The sequence below is a fragment of the Xenia sp. Carnegie-2017 genome, unplaced genomic scaffold (genome assembly GCF_021976095.1).
Source record: "Xenia sp. Carnegie-2017 unplaced genomic scaffold, XeniaSp_v1 HiC_scaffold_20, whole genome shotgun sequence".
NCBI lineage: Eukaryota > Metazoa > Cnidaria > Anthozoa > Malacalcyonacea > Xeniidae > Xenia > Xenia sp. Carnegie-2017.
Window position 1 is genome coordinate 9,537,639 of NW_025813483.1, and position 26,732 is coordinate 9,564,370.

A 26,732-nucleotide genomic window follows, 5' to 3' on the forward strand; every position below is an offset into this window, starting at 1 on the left:
TTGTAATTTGCTTAAAAAGAAGAAGCAATTTTATTGGCTTCCCCGTTCAGCCAATCACGGAAATGTAAGGCCTGGTCACAATGCGCGGTGTATTTCGTTTTGTTTTTGTGTTTTGGTTTACCTACATGTATTTCGGTGTTAAAACTTTGTCTCTGTTAATTTTCACGCCTTTTGGCAAATCCTTGTTGTGTTTTCAATGTAAGCATGTCTTTATAGAGTCATGAGCCAATGGGGCACGCTAAGAAAACGTCTGAAGGAGTCGAATCGAGATTTGGATGCTGAATTTGAACAGTTTCTAAATGAGGTATTTGACTATTTGTCATGTCATAATTTTAGAAAACAAGTATGCACTTTGTCCAAGTAGAATTTTGCACGAGTCGTGTTTGACTTTGACAATTTCTTAATTTTTTTGATGTATGGGCTTAAAATGACTAATCTTGCTTGTAATATGGACACATGTGACGATTAAATGTTATATATATGTAGAATATACTTACTCATGTAACGTGCTTGTTATGGAGAATGTATAGTCTTTTGTAAAATGATTGTGTTTTCATACTCTTAGTCACTCTCAGAAGAGTCTCTCAGCTCTCCTAGAGGAAAGTCCCCAGACCTAAAAAAATATGACCAAAATGAAGCTCAGAGGCTCTCTTCCACTGCTGGCAAACCTTGGTGGGAAAGCAGTAACGAGGATGACTCAGCTTCAAAAGTTGCAGTTGAGACATGGTATAAAACACCAACTTTGAAAGAAGAATGCCACGAGTCAGAGAACTATGGTAAAGAAATTGATTTAAAAACTACGGAAAACAATGATGGTGCTGGGCAATCACCTATTGACCTTGGAGCGTCCGTTACAATGAGCAAGGATAGCTTGGATGAAGTTGGTGTGTTTTTCTTGTCAAAAATTTTCACAAAACACCCTAAATTAATCATTGGAAGGTTACATGCAGCTTGAAAAACAATGGAAGAGTGTGCCTTTGCAAAATAAGAATGTGCAAATTTTGGATATTTTTTGACACAATGACCAAAATCTCATAAAATTCATAATGCAAACTGCCTAAAAATATGAAAGAGGTGAAAGATGCAATGTTAAACAGAAAATCACTCACATTTGCCCATTTTTCTTTCAAATGCTATAAATAACATGACATTCCATTGCTTGAACCATGTAGTCTTTCATTGCATTTGAACTGGAGCCGTTTATTCAGTAATTTATGTGCACCTGACCAGCATGTTCAAACTGGATTACTTTTTGTTTTGAAACGCCTTACAGTGCTTGTTATTAAGAATGTTTATTATTTACCTTCAAACCCTCATCCCTCAAGAATCACCATCAGTGCCTCCCATATCCATGGTTTCCTATTTACTAGGTGTTAAACTGGATGAAGCTGCCAAACTGTCCGATATTGAAAGGTAAATTCATTATTCACTAACAGGAATGGAATCACTGGGTGGATAATAGAAGGAAATGGAGAGGTGTGCATCCTCTCCTATCCTAGGCTGGCTAGGTGGTATGCAGGGACCGGTAGCACAAAGCATGGATAGCACATTGAACCAAAATTCATGGAACGCTACCTGTAATAGAAAAGTCTAATAATTTATAAGAAAAGTCTAACAAATTATACAACCAGACACGCGTGTGTAGTCGATCAATTTTCACCCCGGGAGAGAATCTTGAAACACTACACACGCGTGTCTGGGTGTAATCTCGCGTGTCTGGGTGTAAGATTTGGCTTCAATTATTTGCTTCAGGTAGCGTTTCATGTATTTTAGTTCAATTGGAATAGCGTTATCCATTGGATAGTAAAATTTTTGAACTTGTTAAAAAGGTTGATTGTATTTTCGTTATGATAAAGAAATTTTATAATCTTAGAAACAGCATTACATTTCAGTGATTGCTTTGTTTAAATTTTATATTTTCCCTTTTAAGAGATACGTCAAAAAAATTTGTTATCTAGTGGATAGCGCTATTCGACCTTCGTGCAACCGTCCCCCCGGGATGCTAATTTCCCAGCAAAATATAAAATTCCCAAGTAATGAATTAAAAGCAATAATGATATGCGCTTGATGAATCACACGTGTAAAAAATAACAGAACAGAACACGAGAAAAAAAAACGTTCAGGCATGTCAATACCTGAAGTGTACCCACTAAAATAATGTAGTCCAAACTGGAGCAAATCCTGCTAAATAGTCATCCTAGATCCACTGTTCTTTACTACCAGAAATTTATTTTATCTATAATGCACAGAGGATTGGTTCTCTTTGATTTTTTTTGACTTCAAGCTCTTTGATAGACGTGACGTAGTTAGCTTTTTATTATGTTATATGACTGTAGAACACTTAACTTATGTTGTTTCCTGTATTAATTTCTTTAGTTTTGCTTATGCTGGTCTCTAATCAACTGCTTTACTAACTTTCTTGCCCAAGTCATTTTTGAGAGTTTAGAGAAAAATAGAAAAGAGTCGACATTATTTGAAAAATATCAAACTTTTTATTGAACATCATACTTATTAAACATTTGTTGAGTCGTTTTTTGACTCGTCAAATTACGTCAATTGACTTTGGCAATCAATACAGAACACAACGTGGGCAAAATTGTACTTTTATGCAAAAATCCCAACATTGAAAAAATATGACTTAGACAATAAAATTAGTAACATAACGATAAGCACTTACAATGCGGTGTTTATCTACTAGTTCATATACTTGTTCATGTGCTTTTTGATCTAATGTCTCGTACGTCCCAGGCTCCATGTGATGGCGTCCGATTTATGACATAGATCACCTGACGAAGTCCTAATTCGTGCGATTTTTCTAGCCATTACGTTCTAATTCATGTGATTTTTCTAGCCAGGGCGTTCTAATTCATGCGATTTTTCTAGCCAGGACGTTCTAAATCATGCGATTTTTCTAGCCAGGACGTCGACGAAAACGAGAGGATCTATAGCCATACGAACCCTTCTGGATCAAAAATGTCCTCATCGGCATCGCCAAACCACATAGAACAGACCGAAAAAGATGATGGAAGCGTTAACATCGACACCATTGGTAACACAATGAACGAACTAGCCGATAAACTAGAGTTCTTCAAACAACTTGAAGATGAGAGGTCGAACCTAGACTATGGAAAGCTTAACAAACAGCTGGATGAAGAGACGAGCATTACAGATCACGCGAAAGCTGATGATCCTCTGCAAGCCACCGGAGCTGAGTTAGGAAACTCAATTTTCAATGCAACTGGTAATGTACTATCATGCACACAACTCATGTACTATCATGCACATCACTCATGTACTATCATGCACATCACTCATGTACTATCATGCACATCACTCATGTACTATTATGCTCATCACTTATATGCTATCATACACATCACTCATGTACTATTATTCACATCACTTATGTACTATCATTCGCATCCTTCATGCACACCACTCGTGTACTTTCATGCACATGACTCATGCACTATCTTGCACATCACTCATGTATTATCATGCACATCATTCATGTACTTTCGTGCACGTCACTCATGCAATGCAAACGTCGCTGTCTTTTACTTAAATATTCTCGCAGGAAGTGTTGTTTCAATATTTACCATTAAGAATTTGCTTGATAATTATTGTTTTTCACTTGACTAAGTAGTTGAAGGACCATAGCATCAAGACAGAGTAATCACTCCTCAGCTATGATACTTTCAAGTGCTTATTCACGTTTTTGCTGTCTTGATAACCGTGCGTTAAATATGTGCACGAACTTGAAAATTTTCTTATGATCGTCCGTATATTTGCTCAATTTTCGTGGCACTAAACTTTAATAGTTTTTATTTGTTTTATTGATACTGTTTCTTTCAAACATGATTCAATGTTTTGCTTCTAGTCGAACCATATTCACATGTAAGTCTAATGAATGTCTTCTTGTTTGCTAGAAGCAGCCATGGACACCTTATTACCCTCGACAGATAAAAAACGTTCGAAGGAAAAGGTAACATAAAAGGAAGTGCACTAAGAAAGACAGTCTTGAAACCGGCTCTTAGGACGCATCTAGCTTACGCTTTTACTTCAATTTTGAAATGCACGTGACTGTTATTGTGTTACGGTATTGTTCGACGTGCGCGTTATTCATGTTGTGTGCAATCTGCACACGTGTCATGTGAATGCTTAGCGGATGTTACACGTATCGTACATGTTGTTTGCAACTAGATATGTGCTATGTAGATAACAGAATGCTTCAGATTCTACTACGAATACGATGACCGCTACGAGATTCGACAACTTCTTCGTTCAATTGCTCATTTGCATATTTTGTGACTTAATATTCCAAAACGAAAAGTGTTATTTTCTGCTGGTCGAGGTACGATGAAAGCGGTAAATGTTTTCTCACACGCTCCAGGAGCTCAATTATGAATAGTTGTGGCTTACATAAGCACACTTTCTTGTTGTATCGGTGCGGCTTGACAAGAGCAGTGCTGCCACTCGTAGGGGAAATCCCCTACAGTAGGGGGATTTAGTGGTTTGTAGGTGGTAGGGGAAACCTACGGGGAAAACTTTAAATTGTAGGGGGATTGTAGGGAGAAAGAAAAATTGTTTAAAAATGAGCCTCATTTTTGCCCAAAATACTCTTTTCTTCCTGTGTTCTCACCATTTAGCAAGTGATTGTAACAGAATCTTTCTTTTGGCACAATTTGTGACCATATATGGCAATAGAAGATCAGCAACTTAGATAAACTCAGTGTGTCATTTGCGTCACCTGCATGTCATTCCTTCCTACACCAAATTACTAACTTTGTCGTCTAGATGTTCTTCGTTTTCAATGAATCTTTTTTTGTTTGCATTTTTTAAAAACAGACTAAAAAATTCAATGGTCCGACCCGACGTAGGTATATAATAGGGGGATATGTTGCTGTGTAGGGGAAAAATAGGGGGAAACAAGGAAAATCATCGTAGGGGGAGGTAGGGGGAAAGTAAAGTTTTGGTAGGTGAAATGTGCATACACCGAGTGTCAGCACTGGACAAGAGTCCCATTAACCGCCTGCCTTGATGGATCAAAATAGACATGTATAATTTTAGTATTGAAGACCGTTTAGTTAAGGTAACTCCTTGTAGCAAATCATTAATGGACGATGTAGCTATTGTTTGTTGTTATAACGAGGAGTTGTTATGTGCGAGGAGACTTTTGTTTTGTTGACTTCGTAAACAACAAGTTGCTATATTAACTTTTTACATTCGTGAGCGAATGCATGTTTCAAAGATCGATTTCTTACTGGACATTTCAACTAAAAGTATTTCATTAATTAAAATTGTGTAAGTTGTACTTACTCTAGGTCTTCGTCTTAAAGTGCCAATGAAACGAAAATTTTGCTATCTGAGTAATACTTTTATTCAAGAGATATTTTAAAGTGACAATGGACATTCTAAACCAGTTTATGCATATCACTTTTAATTCTTGAGATATTGAGGTTCTTGCTTTGTCCGATATATCTAGCTTGTGACGTCACATTGCATAATGACAACTAAAATTATTAGGTAATATTTACCTACGTATACTTCACTTAACAAGGGCAGAGTTCCCTTCATTGTGACGTGGTTAATGCTAAAAAATGTTGCCTACTAGTATCAACCTAAAGTTGTCAGGAAACTAAAGAGTATTTGAAACATTGTGGGAACTCATTATGCAACATGACGTCACAAGTTGTATGAATTGGAAACTGTCATTTCAAAAGTTCTGGTCATTTCAAACATAATTTAACTTGCAAAATTTTCGTTTCATAGGCACTTCAACAACAACCTGCTTGACTACGAGTACGACAACCAGTTCTGGAACTCAGATCTCCTTCGTGTAAACATCGTAGCGGTTGTCGTACTCGTACTCAGATCTGAAGCTCTCTAGAGTGTGTATGTTACGCGTAACATGCATTCGATCAATTTTTGTCAGCGTTATACTTGCGTGTGATCTATATTGTGTTACGAGTATCATCGATTTACATTTTTAAATTTGTTTCTTTAGGACTTGGATAGTAAACCCTCAATGTTGTCCAAAGGTAATGCTTGTGTGTACGTTCTGACCGAATAGTGGTTCTTTCAAACAGCCTGATGATATTTCACTTTTAGTAACGCTAATGGATTCTATGGACTCCACTGTCGGCACCGATCAACGCGAAAAGATCAAGCAGATTCGACATAAGCAGATTGATGTTCCTGTTTCTGAAGGTACTATATTTATTATGTAAGGATGTTGATGTCTATCAGCATCACTTCCATTATGTTATCCTTGGTATGTAAAAGGATGTCGAGGCTCGTCACTTCCATCGTGTGGTCCTTGTTATGTAAGGATGTTGGGATCCATCACTTCTACTATGTTATCCTTGTTATGTAAGGATTTTGAGGTCCATCACTTCTATTATATTATCCTTGTTATTTAAGGATGTTGAAATCCCTCACTTCCACTATATTATCCTTGGTATGTAGGGATGTTGAGGCTCATCACTTCCACTCTTTTCTTCTTTGTGTGTAAGGATGTTGATGTCTATATCTTTCAATGTATTGTCACGTGGCAGGTCCAGCGTGAGTAGAAATAAATTCTAGCAGCTCTATTTTGAATTACGTTAACCGAAAATGCTATTCGCTCTGAGTTTCTTAAGGATAAATTTTATCTATCGAAATGCTTTTTAATGTATTTTGAATTTATTTACGTTAAAGAACGAGCGTTTTTTTTCGATTTTGACGTACCATGCATCCGGCACTGTTATCACGTCTTCTATGATATTGATAATCATGTGGATTTCATATATGCTTCTATGTCTGTACTACGCAACTAATGATGATCATCGGTAAACTTTAATATATCCACGGTATAGATGACTGTTATTGTCCTTTGACACTATCGCGTAAGGCGTGAAAGTTTCTCGCGTTTTTAGATGAAAAACTTGGAACTGACGTGAAAGAAGTCGCCCACGATGATTTCGTCGGTGATGACGTCGTCGGTGATGACATCACTCATGACGACGAATCAAAAGTCGAAGAATACTCGGAAAATTTCGAGAGTGACGTTGAGGATGCACCATCCGAGACTGCAAAGACCGGAACGGAATTACTTAATACTTTTGATGTCGGAGAGTTGGCCGACTTGCAGCAGGTTCTTCAGGCTGCTAATCTGGAAGGCACTAAGGATTCAAGTATGTATAAATCATAGAGTTACATACTAGACAAATATCTACAAGCATTATTTATTAGTAAGCTAAGTTAACGGCTAACGTGTGTATATATTGTTCGCATTATTTACAGTATCAGTTACCAAGCGGCGTTGAATGGCGTAACTTAGTTTGATCGCATCATCGTCTTTCTGCCTTCATCATTGATCACTTTTACCTTTTTGGCTGCTTTCAATGACCCAGCCAGCAAGCATGAAAATTGCTTTGCGTACGGCTTGCATACGGTTCTATGTAGCTATATTGTTCGTTCGGATTGAACGGACTGGTGCTTGAGAGATGCCATGGCAAAGTGTTATGGCATGCTCCTTATAATTGTTCGTATAGAGTATAGAGATGCCTACTTTGCCCTTAGCCGTATCGTTTAGGCTGCCTTCATTGCCTAGCCTTAGTATGGATACATATTGCACGGCCTTAGCCTGCATTGCCCAGCGTAACTTAACATGCACGAACTGTAGACCACAAACGACAACAACCCCCAAACTAAGTTCCAAGAGTCTGTTGTTAACTATGGTATAGATATTTATCAATACATTACTGTCTTATATGTCGGGTTCTTACATGGTTCTTACATTAACAAAAAACATATAAAATGTTTTACACAAGGTTCACCATTTTGTAAGGTTCACCACGTTGCATCCCCCTTGAAAAATCCGCACCCCTCTTGTCAAATGAGCATCGATCCCTCCTGCACATAGTCAAGCGTACGTAAATGACTCTTTATCATATACAAGCCAGTCGTATCAAATTGATGAAATTCTAATACAATAGCTCGAGTTTGTTCTGTGCCGGATTCCTATCGTTTTTTTCCACTTGTAAAACCAATATGGCAACCACCCTTTATAACATGATAAAGTCATTGTGTGTCTGTCTTTCAGGCCATTCGATTCAAAGGAAACAAGAATTTGATGAATCGAACCAAAGTGTTATCGTTGTTGACAAACCACCAGCCCCCTTAAGGGAAGAAAAAGCTGCCTTCCCCGGTAAAGTGCGTGTTTCTGCCACTGCTCAACCGGCTGTTGCTTCTGTATCAAGTACAATTTTTGAATCGAAAGGATTTACTTCTACTACTTCCGGTTCCGTTCCCTTGCTCAATCAAACTTTACCACTTCCCTTTGATACGAGTGGGTCAGCGCAGGAACAGACTGGAATCGCTCTGTCAGCTAGCGCTTTGGGTGACGCGCACGTAAAACGAGTTTTAGGACGCGAGGACGTCATTAAAACCGGATCAACTGGTTTTCCGATTGGTATGTCGACGGGCTTCGAGCTTCCAGTCATGAAAGAGCCTCTTCAGTATGCTGGCACCAAAGATACGAGCTTTTTACCGCAGACAATTCACGAAGTTCGTCCCTCCGAGGTCCAATACGGTTTCAGTCTTAAACCTGCCTCTGATGATGCGAAGACGCGCGGTGAAGATTCTCTCAAATCACCAAGTCGAGTTCAATATGGTCATTATTCAGGAAATATTGATCAAAGTACGCCAGATACGAAAGCAGCCTCTCCACGGAAGTATTTCCCCAATGAGATGTCAACGGACGAGGACACTCCCCCTCCGGAAAGTTTAAAAAACATCAAGTCGATTGTTCGACAGAGAAAAGAAACACAAAGTGTTGCAAAGCTGCTGATAGGACGACAACGCGCAACGAAGAAAAGCTCGTCGAAGATCGTGCCTAGGAGTTCTCTGGGGCAAAGGAAAAGGACAAATATTGAGGAGAATGCAGGAAATGTTTTAGACGAGAACGTAAAGCCGGCGAAAAGAGGAGACAGAAATTTAAAAATAGACGATCGCTTTGGATGGAAGGATAGGCGAAAAGAAATAGCATCCAGAAATAGAAAAGAAAAGGTGATATATGTGTTGATTTATGTGAAACTATGGGGTGAACTTTAATTTCGAAAAAAAGGGTTTAGGTCGGTATTATGAATCTGAAATTTCGGAACGGAGAGTTTTGATGTTATTTAACTCATTACTTTGGATATGATTTAACAGTTAGTTTGTGTATTATTCAATAGGTTTGTTTGAAAATAATACAACATGTTTGTTTGTGTGTGTTATGCAGCTCGTTAGTTTGGGTATTAATCGACAGTTTTTAAATACAGATTAGTTTTGGTATTATTGCAACGCGTTGCACCCAATGGTTACACCTCTTTACGGAAAAGTTATTTGCCATCAGGAAATTTGTTTTTGTGTGATTTTTTGACTTGATACGAGCACCTTAGTTTCCCTCTGAAATGCATTCGTTGCACAAATTACTTCTCTTCGTAAAACCTTCGCCTCTTCTGCAGTCCAAGATCTCAAAAGAACGCTCACCAGAAAAATTGATGGCTTCCGTGGAATCTTTTGCGGAGTATCTTAACAGTTATGTGCATTCTGATGCTGACGTTGTCGGTCGCGATCCTCTCGTGGAAGATGAGAGAATGTCCGAAAGAGAAATCGGTTCTACTCTCATGTCACGTGAACAAGCTTTACGGAAAGAGGTGGAACATTGGCAAGCCATGTGGCAGGTACGATGCGTTTTGTAAGGCGTTCTAATTTCAAATCACTCGTAATGAAAACAATACACTGAACTAGGGTCCACACATAGGTCATTCCTGATTAAACCTCTGGAGTATATAAGGACTCGAGTTTCGAAATCAGATCACTTTGGATAAATACACTGGATTAGTGTATTTAAGAACTCAATGTTCAAAATCAAATGACGTTTAGTATATAAGGACTGAGGTTTCATAATTAGATCACTCTGGTGAAGACACTACTAGACTGTAGTATATAAGAATTCGGGTTTCATTATCAGATCACTCCCGGTGAAGACACTAGACTGGAGCATATAAGGACTCAATTTTCAACATTACATAACTCCTGATGAAGACTCTAGACTTAGTGATCGAGTAACAACATCATATTCTTGCATTTAAACATCACACTTTCCTAATAAAAACATATAGCTTGAGTATGTTAAAAACTTTATTCAACATAATGCAGGCAATATACACTCACGTAATTTATGTTCACGTGCTCGATGCGATACTTTAAGGATGAAAGGAGCGAGAAAGAGAGGTTGGTCAATGAACTAACAGAAAAAACCAGAGAATGGAAGAGACACGAGCAGTCACTCAATTTACATAAAAAGAAAGAAGTCGACGAACTAAAGCAAAGAATATTTGTATTGGATACTCAATTAAAGGACGTAAAGGATAAAAAGATGCTTGATAAAGGAAAGAACTTAAAGGTATACCGTCAGAGTTTTGCTCCGTTTTGGTGTTGTGTTCGAAATGGCCGCGTTTTTGCAACGCTGTTTTTCGTTTCATAGCATAGAGAATCGTGGTAATTGTAATTGGGGTAATCGGGGTAATAAACAATTCACTATGATAACACTCACATGTAATGAACAGTTATACATATGAATTTTATTATGGCATCGACTAAAGAACTAAATTTTGATTTGAAAACAGCTTAAAAGATTTTACATTTTTTCTGAGCGTTTTTTTTTCAAAGCTTATATCCAATTTTTTGACAATAATATACAATTAGAAACTTTTAGATCGAAACAACTAGGTTTTTACGATACTTGGATCGATTCGTTTATCTTTTACTTCCTTTCAGTCGATGACCGACGACGAATTACGGAAACTTGAGCGAGAAATACGTGAACAAGATCAGTTATTGACGGGCTATCAACAGGAGAACGAGAGGCTATATGACGATTTGAAACAAGCACAGATTAAGAATAAAAATGCCGAGACGCAAATGTTTAAAGAAAATCAAAAACTCGGTGAGGCTTGCAGAAAACTGTTAATGAAATAGTATTGTCAGTGTAGATAGTGATGAATGAACAACAGAGAACGAGAACAGTCTTTACACTACCTAAAATGTAAACTAAGTTTACGTATGTCAGTGTAGGTAGGGATGAATGAAGAACAGAAAATGAGAACAGTCTTTACACTACCTAAAATATCAACTAAGATAACGTATGTCAGTGTAGGTAGAGATGAATGAACAACAGAGAAGAGGAACAGTTATTACACCACCTCAAATATAAACTAAGGGGCTGTTCACATGAGCCTGGTAGCCGGGATTCAGCGAAGCGTTCAATCATTTTGGCAAATGGAAAAGATTAAACAGTTCACATCAAAAAACTTATTTGAACAATTTCTCGATGCTCTGACTTTGCAAATTCACAAAACCATAAAAATGAAAACAAATAATTTAGCTTCATTTGAAATTTACGACTAAAATGAAATATGACGCTTGTAAGAAAAGGTTATAAGTTTTGCGCTTAAAGTTTTTACTCCTTTCAATGACTCGAAATCATTTCACGCTTCGGTGAATCCCGGTTATTGGGTTCCTGTGAACAGCCCTAAGTTAACGTGTGTCAGTGTAGGTAGTGATGAATGAATGAAGAAGAAGAACAGTGTTTACACTACCTATAAAATATAAACTAAGATAACGTGTGTCAGTGTAGCCAGTGGTGAATGAACAACAGAGAACGAGAACAGTCTTTACACTCCATAAAATATAAACTAAGTTAACGTGTGTCAGTGTAGGTAGTGATGAATGAATGAAGAAGAAGAACAGTCTTTACACTACCTATAAAATATAAACTAAGATAACGTATGTCAGTATAGATAGTGATGAATGAACAACAGAGAACGAGAACAGTCTTTAAACTACATAGAATATAAACTACGATAACGTGTGTCATTGTACGTAGTGATGAATTAACAACAGAGAACGAGGACAGTCTTTACACTACCTAAAATATAAACTAAGACAACGTGTGTCAGTGTAGGCAGTGGTGAATGAACAACAGAGAACGAGAACAGTCTTTACACTCCATAAAATATAAACTAAGATAACATGTGTCAGTGTAGGTAGTGATGAATGAACAACAGAGAAAGAAAACAGTCTTTACACTGTCTAAAATATAAACTAAGATAACGTGTGTAAATGCACGTAGTGATGAATGAATACAGAGAACAAGAACACGCTTTTACACTGTCTAAAATATAAACTAAGATAACATGTGTCAGTGTGGGTAGTGATGAATGAACAACAGAGAACGAGAACTGTCTTTACACTGCCTAGAATATAAACTACGATAACGTGTGGTAACACAGGTAGTGCATGAGCCTTAAAAACGAAAATAGTCGTAACATCAATCTATATTTTTCTTGACATTAAGCCGGTGAAGTGGCTGCTTTAAAAGAAAAACTTGAAAGGAAAGAAGGAACATTCGAGATCAGTGGTACAGCTGCTTTAGGAGCTGAGCGCATTGGTCAGCTGCATTCCCAATTGAAAATGTTAAAATCGAATGAACAAGAAATGAAGAAAGAAATGGATGCTTTAGAAAGTGAAAAAAGAGCATTGAAAATTGAGATAAAGAATTTAGAGAGAGAACGAGACAAAGCAGTTTCTAGAGCGGAGGAATCTTTTGGTAAATAGTGAATTGTTATTTATGATAAACACAAAGCCATCTGATCGTTGTGACCTGATAACTTTCGTGCCTTCAATAAATTATTGGACTTGTTAAGGCTTAGCCATTGGGTTGCGTTCGGGATCGAGCTTATTTCATGATAATGCTATGATTAACAATTTCAATCACTACTGGGAGTTGTCAAACATTGTATTTAATGAATTTGTTGGGTTACAACGTTCGGATAGACTGACGCAGTTTATATTCAGTCAGATTTCATTTTTTTTGTGTCATGCTTTTTACATTCGACAATTTGACGACTTAGGTGTGGTAAAAGATGTATACATGTGTTAGACTGTTTATAAAGACTTAAGTTTCCTGGACAGATCACTTTTGATTAAGAACTCAAGTTTCAACATCGGATCAATGCTGATGAAGACTCTAGATTGAAGTATATATAGACTCTAGTTTCAACACAAGATCACTACTGATGAGGAAATTAGACTGGAGTACGTAAGGACTCAAGTTAAAACATCAAATCACTCTTGTTAAAGACATCAGACTAAAGTATATGAAAATTTAAATTTCAACATTCTACAACTCACGATGAAGACACTAGGATACATAAGAGTTAGATTTCAACGTCACATCACTCTTAATGAAGGTACCGGACTGGAATATGTAACGGGTCGAATACGAAAATTAGACTCGAAGGAAATGAAATTGCTCATATTGTTTGGTAGTGAAAATTTATATCATGTTTGCTTTAAGGTGTAAGTTCGCGGACAGTTAAAGACATGGAATCCACTCACGCAAACGAGATCAACCGTCTCAATAGAAAGCTAGCGTGGTACGTTGAAAATCAAGAGCTTCTGGACAAAGACGCCGCATTGTTGAAGAACAAAAATGAGGAGATAAAGGAACTCAAAGATCTGATCGAAAGACTCGAGGCAGAACGTGGAACCATCAAACAAGAGAAAGAAAGGAAAGAGAAGGAGAGAACCGGTGATGCTAAACGCATTCAAGATCTCGAACGACAGGTTTGCAAAACGCAAATAATTTTTAGCTGCATGCGAAACTAAATTGCTTTGTAGAAGCGATCATCTCTTCTTGAAACCGCGACTATGCCTTGCTATGCAGTGACAATTGAAATTTAGAATACTTTCATGATCAATCTCTAAGCACTATAGAAAAAATAAGCGACATGATTATTGACTATATGTTTGTAAATGTCGATCGTCCAGGTTGGTATAGTCCTGAGAAGGACTGTTGTTGACTGACGTTTCGACAACCTTAGCGGTAGTCATCTTCAGTGTCAAATGAGGAGTAAACGTCAGGTTAGCCGTATTTGTTATCTGGTTCTTACGTCATTGTATTGTGTGTACAGGAAATGTGTATTGTCATTGTGAATTAGTGTGAAGTGAAATACTTTATGATTATTGACTGGTGCTTCATTTAAGATTTCGACCCTACAACTTCAAACCATGCACTGTAATTCGGTGAACTAAGTCTGAGGAGTCTGGGAACTAATGTGATTCTGTGAATTCACATCGTGAAGTTGGTGCAACCCTGCGTTAATTTTCATTGAGTTCTTACATATTATGGATGGGTCAATTCGACAGCAGCAATCAACGCTCATTTGTGAATTTCTATCTAGCGTCAATGTACTTCATTGTACTTCATTTTTGCCTCTGAGTATGAGCCCTGATGATAAAAGAAGATACCGAACCATAATCTTTTCACTCCTCGACGTCTTTACGGCTATATGCCATTATAATAACATTATTCACTATGTAAACGATGTCGGGTTTTGATTGGTCAATCACCTGCGAATGATTGTCGACATCTGTAATTCTGACGTCTTATCAGCAAGTAATAGTTTCTACAATTATTCACGCCATTAGAAGCCGGTTTTGAAAAAATTCAAGCAACAGTGATGATTGCCACTGTTTCTAAAAACGATATCCATTAGCTTTTGAACAAAAAAGGTGCGGAAAACACTAAAAAGCGGCGAAGCTGGCGTTCAACTTATTTAAAACAGAAGAACTTAAATAAACTGTCTGACAAGGCAAAATTAGCGAAGGTTTTAAAAATGTTCTACGTTGATATGTTTCAATATTCATCTAGTTGAAGTGAATAATAAAACAATTATTGAATTCGACTTTCGCATGATATCAAGAATTATTCAGACCTAGGTCAGTGCTATTCGTCTCAGTTTCGCTTCGGTCTGAATGATTTTTGATATCATGCTCTACCTCATCCAATAATTATTTATTATCCTTTATTGTACTAAGGGAATTCGACACATTGGTTTTTGGTACTTACCTATCATTTCACAAATCATCCTCATATTGTGTCCCGTCTCGCAAAATCGTTGTTTTCACCGTTTCTTATAGGTGCGTGAGATGGAGCAAATTATCAAACGCCGTTATCCAAATTCTATTCCCGCTCTGATATATGCTGCCTCTTCAGCGCCCGGCGATGGAAAACCGTTTAGACCCGAGGATTCCCCGAAGAAACAGAGCGGACCTTCGTACGCGTTCTTGGAAAACCAAGTGAAGAAACTGAACCGAGAGATTGAAGAACGAGAGGAGGAATGGGCGCGAAGTTTTCGAGTCCTCGAACAAAAGTACAACGCAATGCAATTGGAGTACGAGAGGCACGTGACCGAATTAAAGCGCGATTTGGTAGATGAGCGTGAGAAGGTGACTTCGTATAAACGAACGCGTGCGCAAACTTCGTCTATGGAGAAAGAGTTAAAGGATTTACGTGAGCAACACGAACGGAATGAAGAAGAACTCAAGGCCAAGATGAAGCAGGCACGCGAGGATTATGAACGCAAAACTGGTGAACTCAATGTGGAAATCAAATCCTTACGTGATATGTTAAGTGCGAGAAAGAATGTTAGCATGGAGGGAAAAAACAATAAAACGCGAAAGGCTAAGAGAGATGTAAGCAAGAATAGCACACCCGTCGATAACGAGTTACAAACACGTTTAAAAGAACTGAACGAAATGTGTCGGGAAAAAGACCGCGTGATTGAAGAACTGCGGGCGACGTGTTCCCAGCTGCAATATCAGAGACAAGAAATGCTTTTGGATACTAGAAATGTTCAAGATAACTCAAGGGAAAAGATGGATGTGTTAAAAATGGAGAATAGACAACTGCGCGAAGAACTTTCCCAGGTCACTGTGGAAATGGATCAGCAACGCGTCAGGTGAAGACTCAGATATTCTGAATACACAACATCGTTAGTGTTCTTGGATGATGAGAATGTGCTTAAATTGTTCACTGTAGTTGTGTTTAATGCACGGTGTGAGTCCAGTTACACTATTTGTTGATCGTTTCGTCTCTTAAATGGCAAGAACTTACAATTTCACTGGACTATGTAAAATAGTACTCCGCGGAATGTACCTTGTGCCTTAATGAAGAGTCGCCAGCTCCAGGGGCCGGTTGCACAAAGCCTTGATAGCATTATCCATTGGACAGCAAAAATTTTCAAACTAGCGAAAATGGTGTTTATATTTTTCTTAAGATAAAAAAATTCGTAATCTTCGAAAGAAAATTCCATGTCGGTGATTGAAAAAATTGCTATCCAGGCTTCAAGCAATCGGCCCCAGGAATATAAATGTTTTATGAAACCGTGTTTTTATCTATATTTGTAGAGTGAAAGATTAGCCCTCTTTACTCCTTAGTTTTGAACTCTGCAATGGGCGAAGTTCTTGTTTTCATCCCATGCGACTTAACTAAGAAAGACTGTCTTTGTGCGCTCTTTATTTAGCACTCAACCAGTTTATAACTCTCCTTCTATGTGTTCAGGTACCAGGCCTCTCTTGCGGAAGTCGAGCGTATCGCTCGTCAGGAACGTGAAGCCTCGCACGACGAGTTGCGCTCACTACAAAGCCAGCATCGACAAGAATTGGAAAACATGAAGCAGGAGTTTATCGCTCAGCATTCGCGCTCAAAAACTGTCGAATTGAGCAACAAGATTGCAGGGTTGGAAATTGTAATCGAACGTTTAAAGGATAAACTGGCAGCGAGCGCAGAGACAGAAGCTGACCTTGCTTCAAAGAAGGTATTTGATGTCATGATTTATGTTTAAAAGGAAACCGGGTTTTTATGATTATTTCAACGTAAGTGTTTGGTTGCTCCATTATCACTGTGAAAACAATAGATTTCTAGTAGATAGTAGCTACGATCAAACTTGAGTGCTGGCTGCATATCTTGTATTAACCAATCGACAACTTGCAACGGTAGTTATGATCGAGCATTTTAATCCACCGTCCTGTGTTTCGACCTAAAACGTCATTTGCCTTAAAGCATTATTATTATTTATAAAATAACAACAGCAGAACGAGTGCGCTGATTGGTCTATAGCTGTGTTTGCATTAGCCTGTGTTTTGCGTTAGAATGTGAAAACCAATCGGAGCTCGACCAATGAAATTAATCAATCAATCAAAGAGAATTTGCAAATCAATCATGAATGCATGTTGAAGAAAATATTAAAACGTTTGTTTTAAATTTATCTGTTTCACATTATTGTTATTTTATAAGACGTTTCTGACTAGGTGCAACCTTCGACTTCGTTCTCGGGCTTGCACTGATCTGCTCTCGAGTTCTCCCTAATGTCTCCTTGGTTTGCATAAGACTGTGCGAACACGGTAAACATCTTTTATTTCTTAATTACAAATATTTGGAGCCGGTAACGTCTCAAACTGGATCCTAAACGCGAAAAACAACCTTAGTCGATCAAAATAGAAGTTTGATTTTCAAATGGCCGCGTGGAAAATAATTTTGAAAAGAATACTACATCTATAAAAAAAGCTATCTAAAAATAGAAATATGAAATCCAGGAATACTTTCTTTAACATTTTCCCTTGCTTCTGCTCCTTTAGAAGCAAAGCTACGTTTTAAAGCGTTAGTGTTTGTTTTGGGGCGAGTTGAGAACGCCATTGTTTCTTCGTAATTCATGTATTTGGTTTAGAAAAATGGAGAAAAGTCCTCAAAGGGAATCACGGTGGAATTACATTTCATTATTTGTATCATTAATGTCTGCAATTGCTTTTCTCCTCTTGCCTCTAAAGTGGGCCAAGAAAGTTCAGTCCTTCAATCCTTGCATCGACCCTACTTTTGGACAACAATTGTATACAAAGGCGTTCTAACTCAATCTAACTCATACACATCGTGTTGTTGGGAATATGCCTGAACGCCATTTGCAAGTCAAGATTACGGTTGTGCTAGAGTTAACGGATTATAGCCATTAGTTAACGATTTGACGTTTGTTCATTTTGTCACAGGTTCAAGAAGAAGTTTTGCGACAAGAAATCAGGCAGTTGAAATCGGATCTGCAGAAAGCGAAGCAATTTCACACGCCCGAAATGAAACACTATTCTCAATTGGAGGAGAAGATTGCCACCATGGAAACGCGGTATTCCCGAAGAGAGCACGAACTTCAGACGATAATTCAGAATCTCCGGATGAATGCCGACGATGAAAAAGACGCCGTTCTTACGAAATGGCGGGCCTTGCTACGGAAGAAAACCGAAGAGACCGAGCGTTTCCGACTCGAGCTCGATTCCATATTGTCAGTACTGGAGGAACTTCGACAACAAGGTGTCGTCATTCCAATGGGTAAAGTGAAACATTTACAATACTGAAAAATGTATTTAAAAAATATTTATTGGTATAGAGAATTCTAAGTATATAGACAACCACGCTACAAAGAAAAAACCAATACATGCGCAGTGTATCGATTCTTTGAAAGACTTTACAATTCTGTACAGTTCTGGGGCCGGTTGCACGAAGCCTGGATAGCGTTATCCCTTGGATGGCAATTTTTTTTAAACTTTTATAAAAACTTTTAAAAAGCAAAAAATATAAGATTCGAACTAAGCAATCTCTGAAATGAAATATTGGTTCGAAGATAACGAAATTTCTTTGTCGTAAGACAAATACAAACACCTTTTTACAATTTTGAAAATTTGTGCTATCCAATGGATAACGCTATCCAGGCTTCGTGCAACCGGCCCCGGCACGGTACATGTATGTATACATATATACACCAGTGATCTACACAGGGACAAACACGATGGCGCTGTGCATGTTATATTAATGAAAATTGACCACCGTATCATATTCAATTATATTTTTTAAATGGCAAAGGAATTTTAGAATATCCTCTTTAGGAATTCCAACTTCGGTAGGGTTTTCATTTTTGCCATCAATTGTTTGCTACCCGTGTGTTACACAATTTGGTATTTACACATTATTTTTTTTCATGAAATACGACAAACCCATAAAGTTATTGCTGGTTTTTTGAACTTTAAAATTTACAGGTTCAATAGCTTCGTATGAGAAACGAGAAAAATCTCGTCAAATTTCGTATTCAAGGTACGATTGCACGTGTTAATGCATGTTAATGCGCGGTTATTACAGAAAGAAGCATTGTGAATGTGTGGTTATTACAGAAAGAAGCATTGTGAATGTGTGGTTATTACAGAAAGAAGCGGTATGAATGTGTGGTTATTACAGAAAGAAGCGGTGTGAATGTGGAGTTATTACAGAAAGCGGTGTGAATGTGGGGTTATTACAGAAAGAAGCGGTGTGAATGTGGAGTTATTACAGAAAGCGGTGTGAATGTGGGGTTATTACAGAAAGAAGCGGTGTGAATGTGGAGTTATTACTGAAAGAAGCGGTGTGAATGTGGGTTATTACAGAAAGAAGCGGTGTGAATGTGGAGTTATTACAGAAAGAAGCGGTGTGAATGTGGAGTTATTACAGAAAGAAGCGGTGTGAACACATACGAAAATTTTCTTTACCAGATTTAGTCGGATGAGCTTAAACACTCCCCGTGTTCTCAACTTTGCAGCTGTATAAAGCAGGCGGGAGAATCTAACACAGAGCCCTGTATCAGGAGAGTTGGGACACCCGAAGTTAGATTGCCTAGCGTCTGCCATTTCTGTTCCAAAAGGCAGCAAATATAAAGCATTAAATGGTGGAAAGACAAATTTCCTGTTGAGTTTTCTTATTCATGTATAGACAGCGATTCTTACATTTAGAATTCAGTTGTTTATAGATGTTATAGTAATAGAAAAACGTTTATTTGGTGCAGCGAATGTAATTTATACGCCGTTAATACTATTTTTGCCACAAGGGAGCGCGTATCTTTCTATTCTTCATCGCTTTGACTGGTACTATTACAACGCAACATAAAATTATTGCAAACATTTTTTTATAATTTATTTCCAATGTAAAAAATGGTTATAATTTGCGCTTTTGGACAAAAAATGGCGGCTGGATGCCCATGTGACCATATTTACCCAATCACCGGTGATCACAATGCAAAATGCAGAGAACAATACGTGTCCCAACTCTTACAAATACATGGCTCCGATCTAACCTCATCAGACCAAATCTAGTAAAAAAATTGCATGTATGGCCACGCTGGAAAGAACTAAAATACGCAAAAAGAAATATTTAAAAATAAAGAAGTGTAACTGATATTTTTGATGCTTTGCACACAACTGAACTTCTGGTTTCGGAATAACGTATGAAAAATATGTAGCAACCGACATAACATGCGTTTCGCTCATTAACATCGGCGGTAATATTTTTGGCAAAGAAAGCATGACTGCAACTTATTGCCGTAGCCTCAGCTTCATTAACCATCGAAACAAATATTAATGGAAATAATTACCGATTTGTTGAAGAGCGTTGAAAAGCCGGTATTCTCTGCCTCCACTTCAGTTGCATGCATTCTGTGCTGTGCGGTCATCTCTGTAGCCGAAGGAAGAACGCATGTTTGGAGTGCTCGGAATGAGTTGGAAAGTATCTGTCGTAGAAACCCGCAACAAACCTCTCGGGTTTGAAACCGAACTTCTGGTAGAGTAACATTGCAGGATTGTCCGCGGCCACATGAAGTGTGACGTCCTTACCTAAACACGTTTGAATGAGATGGTAGATCATAAATGAACCAATGCCCGCTCTCCGCCAATCGGGATGCACCACTACAAAGGAAATGTAGGCCTCGTTGCATTTTACATCCGGCACCATGAAAGCACAGCCGATGATCAGTTTTTTATAAAGGACAATGCACGTAAAATCCGGGTACTGAAGACACTCCGAAAGATCGATGCCGCACCAGAAGAACTCGCGACACAACGCATTCACGCCGGGTATGTGATGCGGTTGGACATAACAGTAGTCTATTGAACCGAACGTACACGTGTCGTGTGCATGCGCCTCGCCTAGGAACTTTTTTTGAAACCGCATTGTGATTTCCTTAAGCACTTTCAGTTTCGTGGGCTCGGCTTCAAAGTCCCGACGTATGAATGGTTTCAATACCCGCGAAGTGTAAGGGCTAGTGATTGATCGGTTCAGAGCGCTCGGGTGGCAGCCAATCAAACGGCTAAGAAAGCTAACTGGTTTGATTAGTCTCTGTGAAACCGGTTGCATCATGAAGCGATCGAGAATACGATCTCGTCTTAGAGCAATCCGTTGCATTGATGTACCTCGAACTGAGTCTGTGTGTACTTCCGGTTGCTTCAATACCGCAGTGCACTCTCCTTTGTCTACGATATAGTGCGAAACAGTGTTCATGGAGTTTTCTATGAATTTATCAAGATCAAACACGGGCAAACCATACTGACGTTTTTGACGGTTGAGTAGCAGTTTTCGACGCAATCGCCTCGCGCGAACATCGCTCGAATCAATCTGATTAAGTTTCTCAAGGAGGTCTTTCTCCTCGTGAGGGTACATCGCCCTCAGATTTTTCTTTCGACTTTTATCTCTATGGCCTGTGCTCTTTTCAACATGGTCGTTCTCAATCGTAAAAGCCGAAGATTGAGTTCCGTGCACTTCCTTCGGGTCAAGAACAATAACATCGTTCTCTGTTGAATCTAACGGAGTCGGTTGTTCTACTTGCTCTAATTTGGTTCCCGTATCCTCCTCGCGTTCCATTCTGCTTTCCGTAAATGAAGCGTTCAGTGAATCGTCTGATCTGTTTAAATCTAAACTACGAAAGATTTCGTCCATTGCGCCCGGATCACCAATATCTAGGTCAGACATGTCACCATTACAATCTAGAAACGTGTCGATGTTTGCTTCGTCCATAATGGATATCATCGAGTCGTTCGTGTCCATACCATTCGTCGAAACCGTATTACCGCAGTCAAAAATATCGTGGTTTACATCCGCGTCACCGTTCACATCGACCTTAGCTTCCGTTTTGCTTTTTTTACTTCCTTTGCCACCACCAATCGAAGACCGCTTCTTTTTTCGTTTGTGGTTCGGACCCTGCATCATAACCTCGGGTTTCTCAGACGGGGGGAGCACCTCGTTGAGCGACCACCAACCGCCTTCTTTGAACTCCTTTTGACCATTTTTGAAGATTTTTGGACAATTGCTCGACAAAGTACCAGCCACCGTGCTGCACCACGACATCGTTTTCTTTTTCTCTGCGTGAAAGCAGTTCCAGTTTTGTTCGATAAACTGACACAAATCGTCCCTCCATCGAAAGTAACCCTTTCGTCCACTGCCCCTGCAAATGAGATTGTACAGCGCCAGATATACAACCTGCAACCAGTTCATGGGTTTGCGTTTAAAAATCTCCTTTCCAGTCTCGGAACAGTCTGCGCACGTAAAGTCGAAGAACACATCGCCTTTGAAGTTACTCGGTCGGCCGTTTTTCAGGCAATCTCCATGAAATAGCTTCTCGCAATTCGTACACTTCAACATGCTTGCTGTGATATTATCACCACAATAACACACCACTGCGTCTTTTGAGGTTTCTGTGTTAGAATATCCGTCGCTTATGGTATTTATATTCTTTTGGTTCGCTTTAGAAGCCATATTTCCCTCCAAAATTTGTATTTATATTATTATTCTTTTCGAACGCCATCTTGTTCTTGAGCCGGCAAACCTGTAGGTCTGTAACACTATCACCCATGAACCTTTCCGCGAATTAAAGTGCTACAGTTGTCCTTGAGATCAGTGAATTGGCAATATGGCTGAATTTTCAGGTCCTCAAAATGGAAAAGGACCAGATCCCGTGCAAATAACGCTGCAGAGGGTGCGTTTTGTGAGGCTAACTTGCATAATGTTTTCTTGAAACTAAGGGACATTTCAGTTCCATTTTTGGCGCATAGTGTGCTTTGCTTGCTCTGAAATTCATACTTGAATCTGAATGTTTTTCTTTGGTTGAATCATTGTTATCGTTCTCTGATATGTCCTCTGGAATTTGTTTATTTTTGTCAGAAAGCAGAGATGAAAGCGAAAGGAAAGTTTTTCCCTCCTGAGCAATATGGATCGCTGATAGTAAGCCCCAGCAGCATAGTTGAATTTTCATTAAGATTGAAGTCATTAGTCATTAGTCATTCATATTTCTTGTGTGGATATTAACAGCGGGATCCAGCCTTCGAACGGTGGGGCTCGATGCGAGAAAATACCCAACAGCATTTTAAGTTTCGTTCAAGAACCATCTTCCTTGGCGTTATGTGGTGTGCAGTCATTCCTGGCGCATATTTCCTCTTTTTGAAATGGGAACGGGTAAGAACTTTTCAGTTGAAATAACAAAAAAACTTGTGGCATTTCTTCTATTGCATTATGCCTGCAAGCCATCACATAGCATCATACTTGTTTTTGCTTTGGAGATGGTTACACAATAAGTATGTCTCATTTTCTATTTCATTGCAGAAACGAAAACACTTCTTGACAGGAAAGACTCCGCAGGAACATTTAGGAGAAACAGACTGAATATATGTAAATATACGTTGCTTTGGTCATTCCAACTTGTTGGGAAAGTTCTGATAATTTATTTAACAAGTTTTTGTACCTTTCCTGCATATTCTGTAGCTATTGTTGAACTAAATGGTTTTTGAATGTTAGCACACTATCATGCAATTGATCATTCCGGCATTTTCATTTCTTGGATTCCTTCTGCTATGAATAATCAGCAGGGATTTGCAAGCACATATCATGTTTGATTTCTTCGATACTTGGCTCATATATAATGTTCACCATAATGTTTCAGTTTCCATATTCTTGAAACATAGGGTGATTCGAACATCTTTGTATGTACTACAAGGTGTATCAAAAAAACCTTTAATGGAATAGGAAGTTGGACTTCCGATGAATCATATGAGGGTAAAATTTTCACAAAAAAATAACCATTTTTAGAGTGAGAATTGTGTTACCTAGAAGTACTTTTCAATTAGCTTGCGCATGAAAATAACAAAGCTTAAAGCAATTTGATTACATAGGGTTAAATATGGCACATGCAGTTCAAGCTTACAAATTTTTGAAATTTCGCCAAACCGTGAACGAACGGCAGTCATCCAAATTGCGGATTTTTAGCGTTTTGGATTTTTAATTGTCATTTTCTTAAAAACCCTCCTCAATTATTCATAATTGAATAATTCAAGCTCAAATTCACGCGTAATTGATGAGGATTATAACAGGATGAACTTTGAAAACAAAGATTTCAAGATAACTTGCATTTTGAAAACTAAGCGTTCGCATACGCATCAGCCAAAGGTTCTAAAATTTGTTACCTTGAACACATGCCATATTTAACCCTACGTGTTCCAATTGCTTTTTAGCTACATCATTTTTATGCGTGAGCTATTTCAAAAGTGCTTCTTGGTAACACAATTCTCATTGTAAAAATTGTTTTTTGCAACAATTTTACAGTCAGATGAACCATTGGAAGTCCAACTATTTCCGACAAATGTTTCTGCAAATCTTGCGACTATATAGCGACGTTTTCAAACTGTTCAGTTTTTTTATATACCCTGTTTTACAACTGTAGTTACCCTATAGTTACCCTGTAGTACAACTGTAGTTGCCCTGTAGTACAACTCTAGTTTCCCTGTAGTTACCCTGTAGTTACCCTGTAGTATAACTGTAGTTACCCTGTAGTACAACTGTAGTTACCCTGTAGTTACCCTGTAGTAAAACTGTAGTTGCCCTGTAGTTACCCTGTAGTACTACTGTAGTTGCCCTGTAGTACAACTGTAGTTTCCTGTAGTTACCCTGTAGTTACCCTGTAGTACAACTGTAGTTGCCCTGTAGTACAACTGTAGTTTCCCTGTAGTTACCCTGTAGTTACCCTGTAGTTGCCCTGTAGTTATCCTGTAGTACAACTGTAGTTGCCCTGAAGTACAACTGTAGTTTCCCTGTAGTTCCCCTGTAGTTACCCTGTAGTACAACTGTAGTTACCCTGTACTACAACTGTAGTACAACTGTAGTTACCCTGTAGTACAACTGTAGTTACCTTGTAGTTACCCTGTAGTACAACTGTAGTTACCCTGTAGTACAAATGTAGTTTCCCTGTAGTTACCCTGTAGTACAACTGTAGTTACCCTGTAGTTACCCTGTAGTACAACTGTAGTTACCCTGTAGTACAACTGTAGTTACCCTGTAGTACAGCTGTAGTTGCCCTGTAGTACAGCTGTAGTTACCCTGTAGTACAACTGTAGTTGCCCTGTAGTTACCCTGTAGTACAGCTGTAGTTACCCTGTAGTACAGCTGTAGTTTCTCTGTAGTTACCCTGTAGTACAGCTGTAGTTTCTCTGTAGTTACCATGTAGTACAGCTGTAGTTTCTCTGTAGTTACCCTGTAGTACAGCTGTAGTTTCTCTGTAGTTACCCTGTAGTACAGCTGTAGTTTCTCTGTAGTTACCCTGTAGTACAGCTGTAGTTTCTCTGTAGTTACCATGTAGTACAGCTGTAGTTTCCCTGTAGTTACCCTGTAGTACAGCTGTAGTTTCCCTGTAGTTACCCTGTAGTACAGCTGTAGTTTCCCTGTAGTTAACCTGTAGTACAACTGTTATCACTGCCTATTTATATGGATAGAAATGAAAGTGTGATACTTGGCAAGGAAATTTCTGCATTTGGGTTATTTCCACTTCCATTTGCAACAGTTTCAATCTGAGAGCAATGACGTCGAACGAAGGTTTGACTTGAAGTGTGTAAAGTGGATAAAGATTGAGATCGACTTACCTGAGGCAAGATTGACTTTACTTTTGCTGATTTATTTCATATGAATGTTTTATGCAGTGCGGTGTTTGGTCATGGGTTCGAATCCCGTTGAGTCACCTGATTTTTTCAGGTCCTGAGACGATTGCTTAAATTGTCCAGCTAAGTGCGAAGATCATATCTCATTTGATTTATTTCATGTGAACAAATTGACCTTAACTAAATTCAGTTCGTTGTAAATATACAAGTCCGTCGATCTGCACTGAAATTCTCTTCAATTGATGGTCCTTTTCATTGTCGCTACACAGTGTGTATCAAAAAAAGACCTTTAGTTATGAACATGTTGTTATAAACTCAATGCCCCCTTTATTTTTCTAAGTTAATTAACGGAGGCGTAAAATACTCTCAGCTACGTGCATAAATTACAAATCTTTGTTAAAAACAGAACAGTTTTTGCTCGTGGGAACTTTTCGAAACTATTTACTGCAAAATTTGCACAATAATGCATTCTTAGGATCGTGATCAGGTTTTGAAATTTTAACAATGGGCCAATTTCTAAAGGCGTTCTTTTTTTCATATACACCCAGCATGAGGATTGTCAAAACGCTATGGAAACCTGGCGTCGAGTTCTTTCTTCGTTGTTTTGACAAACGCCACTTGAAAAGTCTTTTTGGAAAATCAGCGAAGCGTACAAAGAGGACAAAGAAACGCTCAATTTGGTTGAGGTCAAAATTTTTGAGCCTTACACATCATAATAGTAAAATATGGCTTCGGTCAAGGAAATGCAGTCGGAGAATATTCAGCTTTACGACGGCAAAACTCTATCGAACTGCGCCCGAAAGACGGATGATTTAGACGCGCTGTTAGATATGTGCTTGGGAAAATTAGAAGAAGCCGAAACAAGTTTGGATAGAATTCACGTAATGGAAACGCTCGTGAGCGACAAAGGTTTCGAAGTACAGAAAGAGATCAACCGAACAGCGGACGGTATGATTACCACGATACAACAGCGAAAATGCGAGTTGAATGCGCAGGTTAAGTCGACTATGAAGGCAAAGCAGAAAGCTTTAACTTCGCAGAAGACCAAGTTGACCTCATACATCCAGTCTTTGAAAAGTTCCATCAACTATTCCAAGGAT

At 38.5% G+C, this 26,732-nt stretch overlaps 3 protein-coding genes across 4 annotated transcripts; 2 read left to right on the forward strand and 1 right to left on the reverse strand.

The window, feature by feature from the left end:
* The first annotated feature begins 8 nt into the window (after nt 1–8).
* Nucleotides 9–18,370, forward strand: LOC124443073 (centrosomal protein of 162 kDa-like). The gene is made up of 18 exons (XM_046993598.1): nt 9–64; nt 217–304; nt 566–884; nt 1,371–1,413; nt 2,916–3,241; nt 3,930–3,985; nt 6,008–6,041; nt 6,112–6,210; nt 6,918–7,175; nt 8,087–9,051; nt 9,492–9,710; nt 10,241–10,435; nt 10,810–10,978; nt 12,389–12,640; nt 13,391–13,659; nt 15,016–15,836; nt 16,439–16,694; nt 17,917–18,370. The coding sequence occupies exons 2-18, from the start codon at nt 221–223 to the stop codon at nt 18,274–18,276; spliced, it is 4,725 nt and encodes a 1,574-aa protein (XP_046849554.1). The 5' UTR covers nt 9–64; nt 217–220; the 3' UTR covers nt 18,277–18,370.
* On the reverse strand, nt 17,294–22,623 carry LOC124443075 (cysteine-rich protein 2-binding protein-like). 2 transcript variants are annotated; one of them, XR_006947480.1, is made up of 2 exons: nt 20,316–22,623; nt 17,294–17,341 (listed from the first exon to the last, which is right to left on the reverse strand). XR_006947480.1 is itself a non-coding variant. In XM_046993600.1 (1 exon), the coding sequence occupies exon 1, from the start codon at nt 22,466–22,468 to the stop codon at nt 20,390–20,392; it is 2,079 nt and encodes a 692-aa protein (XP_046849556.1). In that variant the 5' UTR covers nt 22,469–22,623; the 3' UTR covers nt 18,672–20,389. The 2 variants fall into 2 exon arrangements, 1 of the variants encoding a protein (XP_046849556.1); XM_046993600.1 differs by lacking the exon at nt 17,294–17,341 and having other exon boundaries at nt 18,672–22,623.
* Nucleotides 22,603–23,502, forward strand: LOC124443080. Its single transcript, XM_046993606.1, has 4 exons — nt 22,603–22,688; nt 22,874–22,933; nt 23,021–23,164; nt 23,312–23,502. The coding sequence occupies exons 1-4, from the start codon at nt 22,623–22,625 to the stop codon at nt 23,369–23,371; spliced, it is 330 nt and encodes a 109-aa protein (XP_046849562.1). The 5' UTR covers nt 22,603–22,622; the 3' UTR covers nt 23,372–23,502.
* The last annotated feature ends 3,230 nt before the right edge of the window (nt 23,503–26,732 follow it).

What these genes read in the sequence shown, in the direction of transcription:
- LOC124443073 (XM_046993598.1), top strand. Translation starts at nt 221, where the DNA reads ATGAGCCAATGGGGCACGCTAAGAAAACGTCTGAAGGAGTCGAATCGA. An exon ending in CTCAATTTTCAATGCAACTG is followed by an intron (nt 3,242 to 3,929) that starts GTAATGTACTAT and finishes CTTGTTTGCTAG; the next exon opens with AAGCAGCCATGGACACCTTA. An exon ending in AAAAACGTTCGAAGGAAAAG is followed by an intron (nt 3,986 to 6,007) that starts GTAACATAAAAG and finishes TTGTTTCTTTAG; the next exon opens with GACTTGGATAGTAAACCCTC.
- LOC124443075 (XM_046993600.1), bottom strand. Translation starts at nt 22,468, where the DNA reads ATGGCTTCTAAAGCGAACCAAAAGAATATAAATACCATAAGCGACGGA.
- LOC124443080 (XM_046993606.1), top strand. Translation starts at nt 22,623, where the DNA reads ATGGCTGAATTTTCAGGTCCTCAAAATGGAAAAGGACCAGATCCCGTG. An exon ending in TGCAAATAACGCTGCAGAGG is followed by an intron (nt 22,689 to 22,873) that starts GTGCGTTTTGTG and finishes TATTTTTGTCAG; the next exon opens with AAAGCAGAGATGAAAGCGAA. An exon ending in AGCAATATGGATCGCTGATA is followed by an intron (nt 22,934 to 23,020) that starts GTAAGCCCCAGC and finishes GGATATTAACAG; the next exon opens with CGGGATCCAGCCTTCGAACG.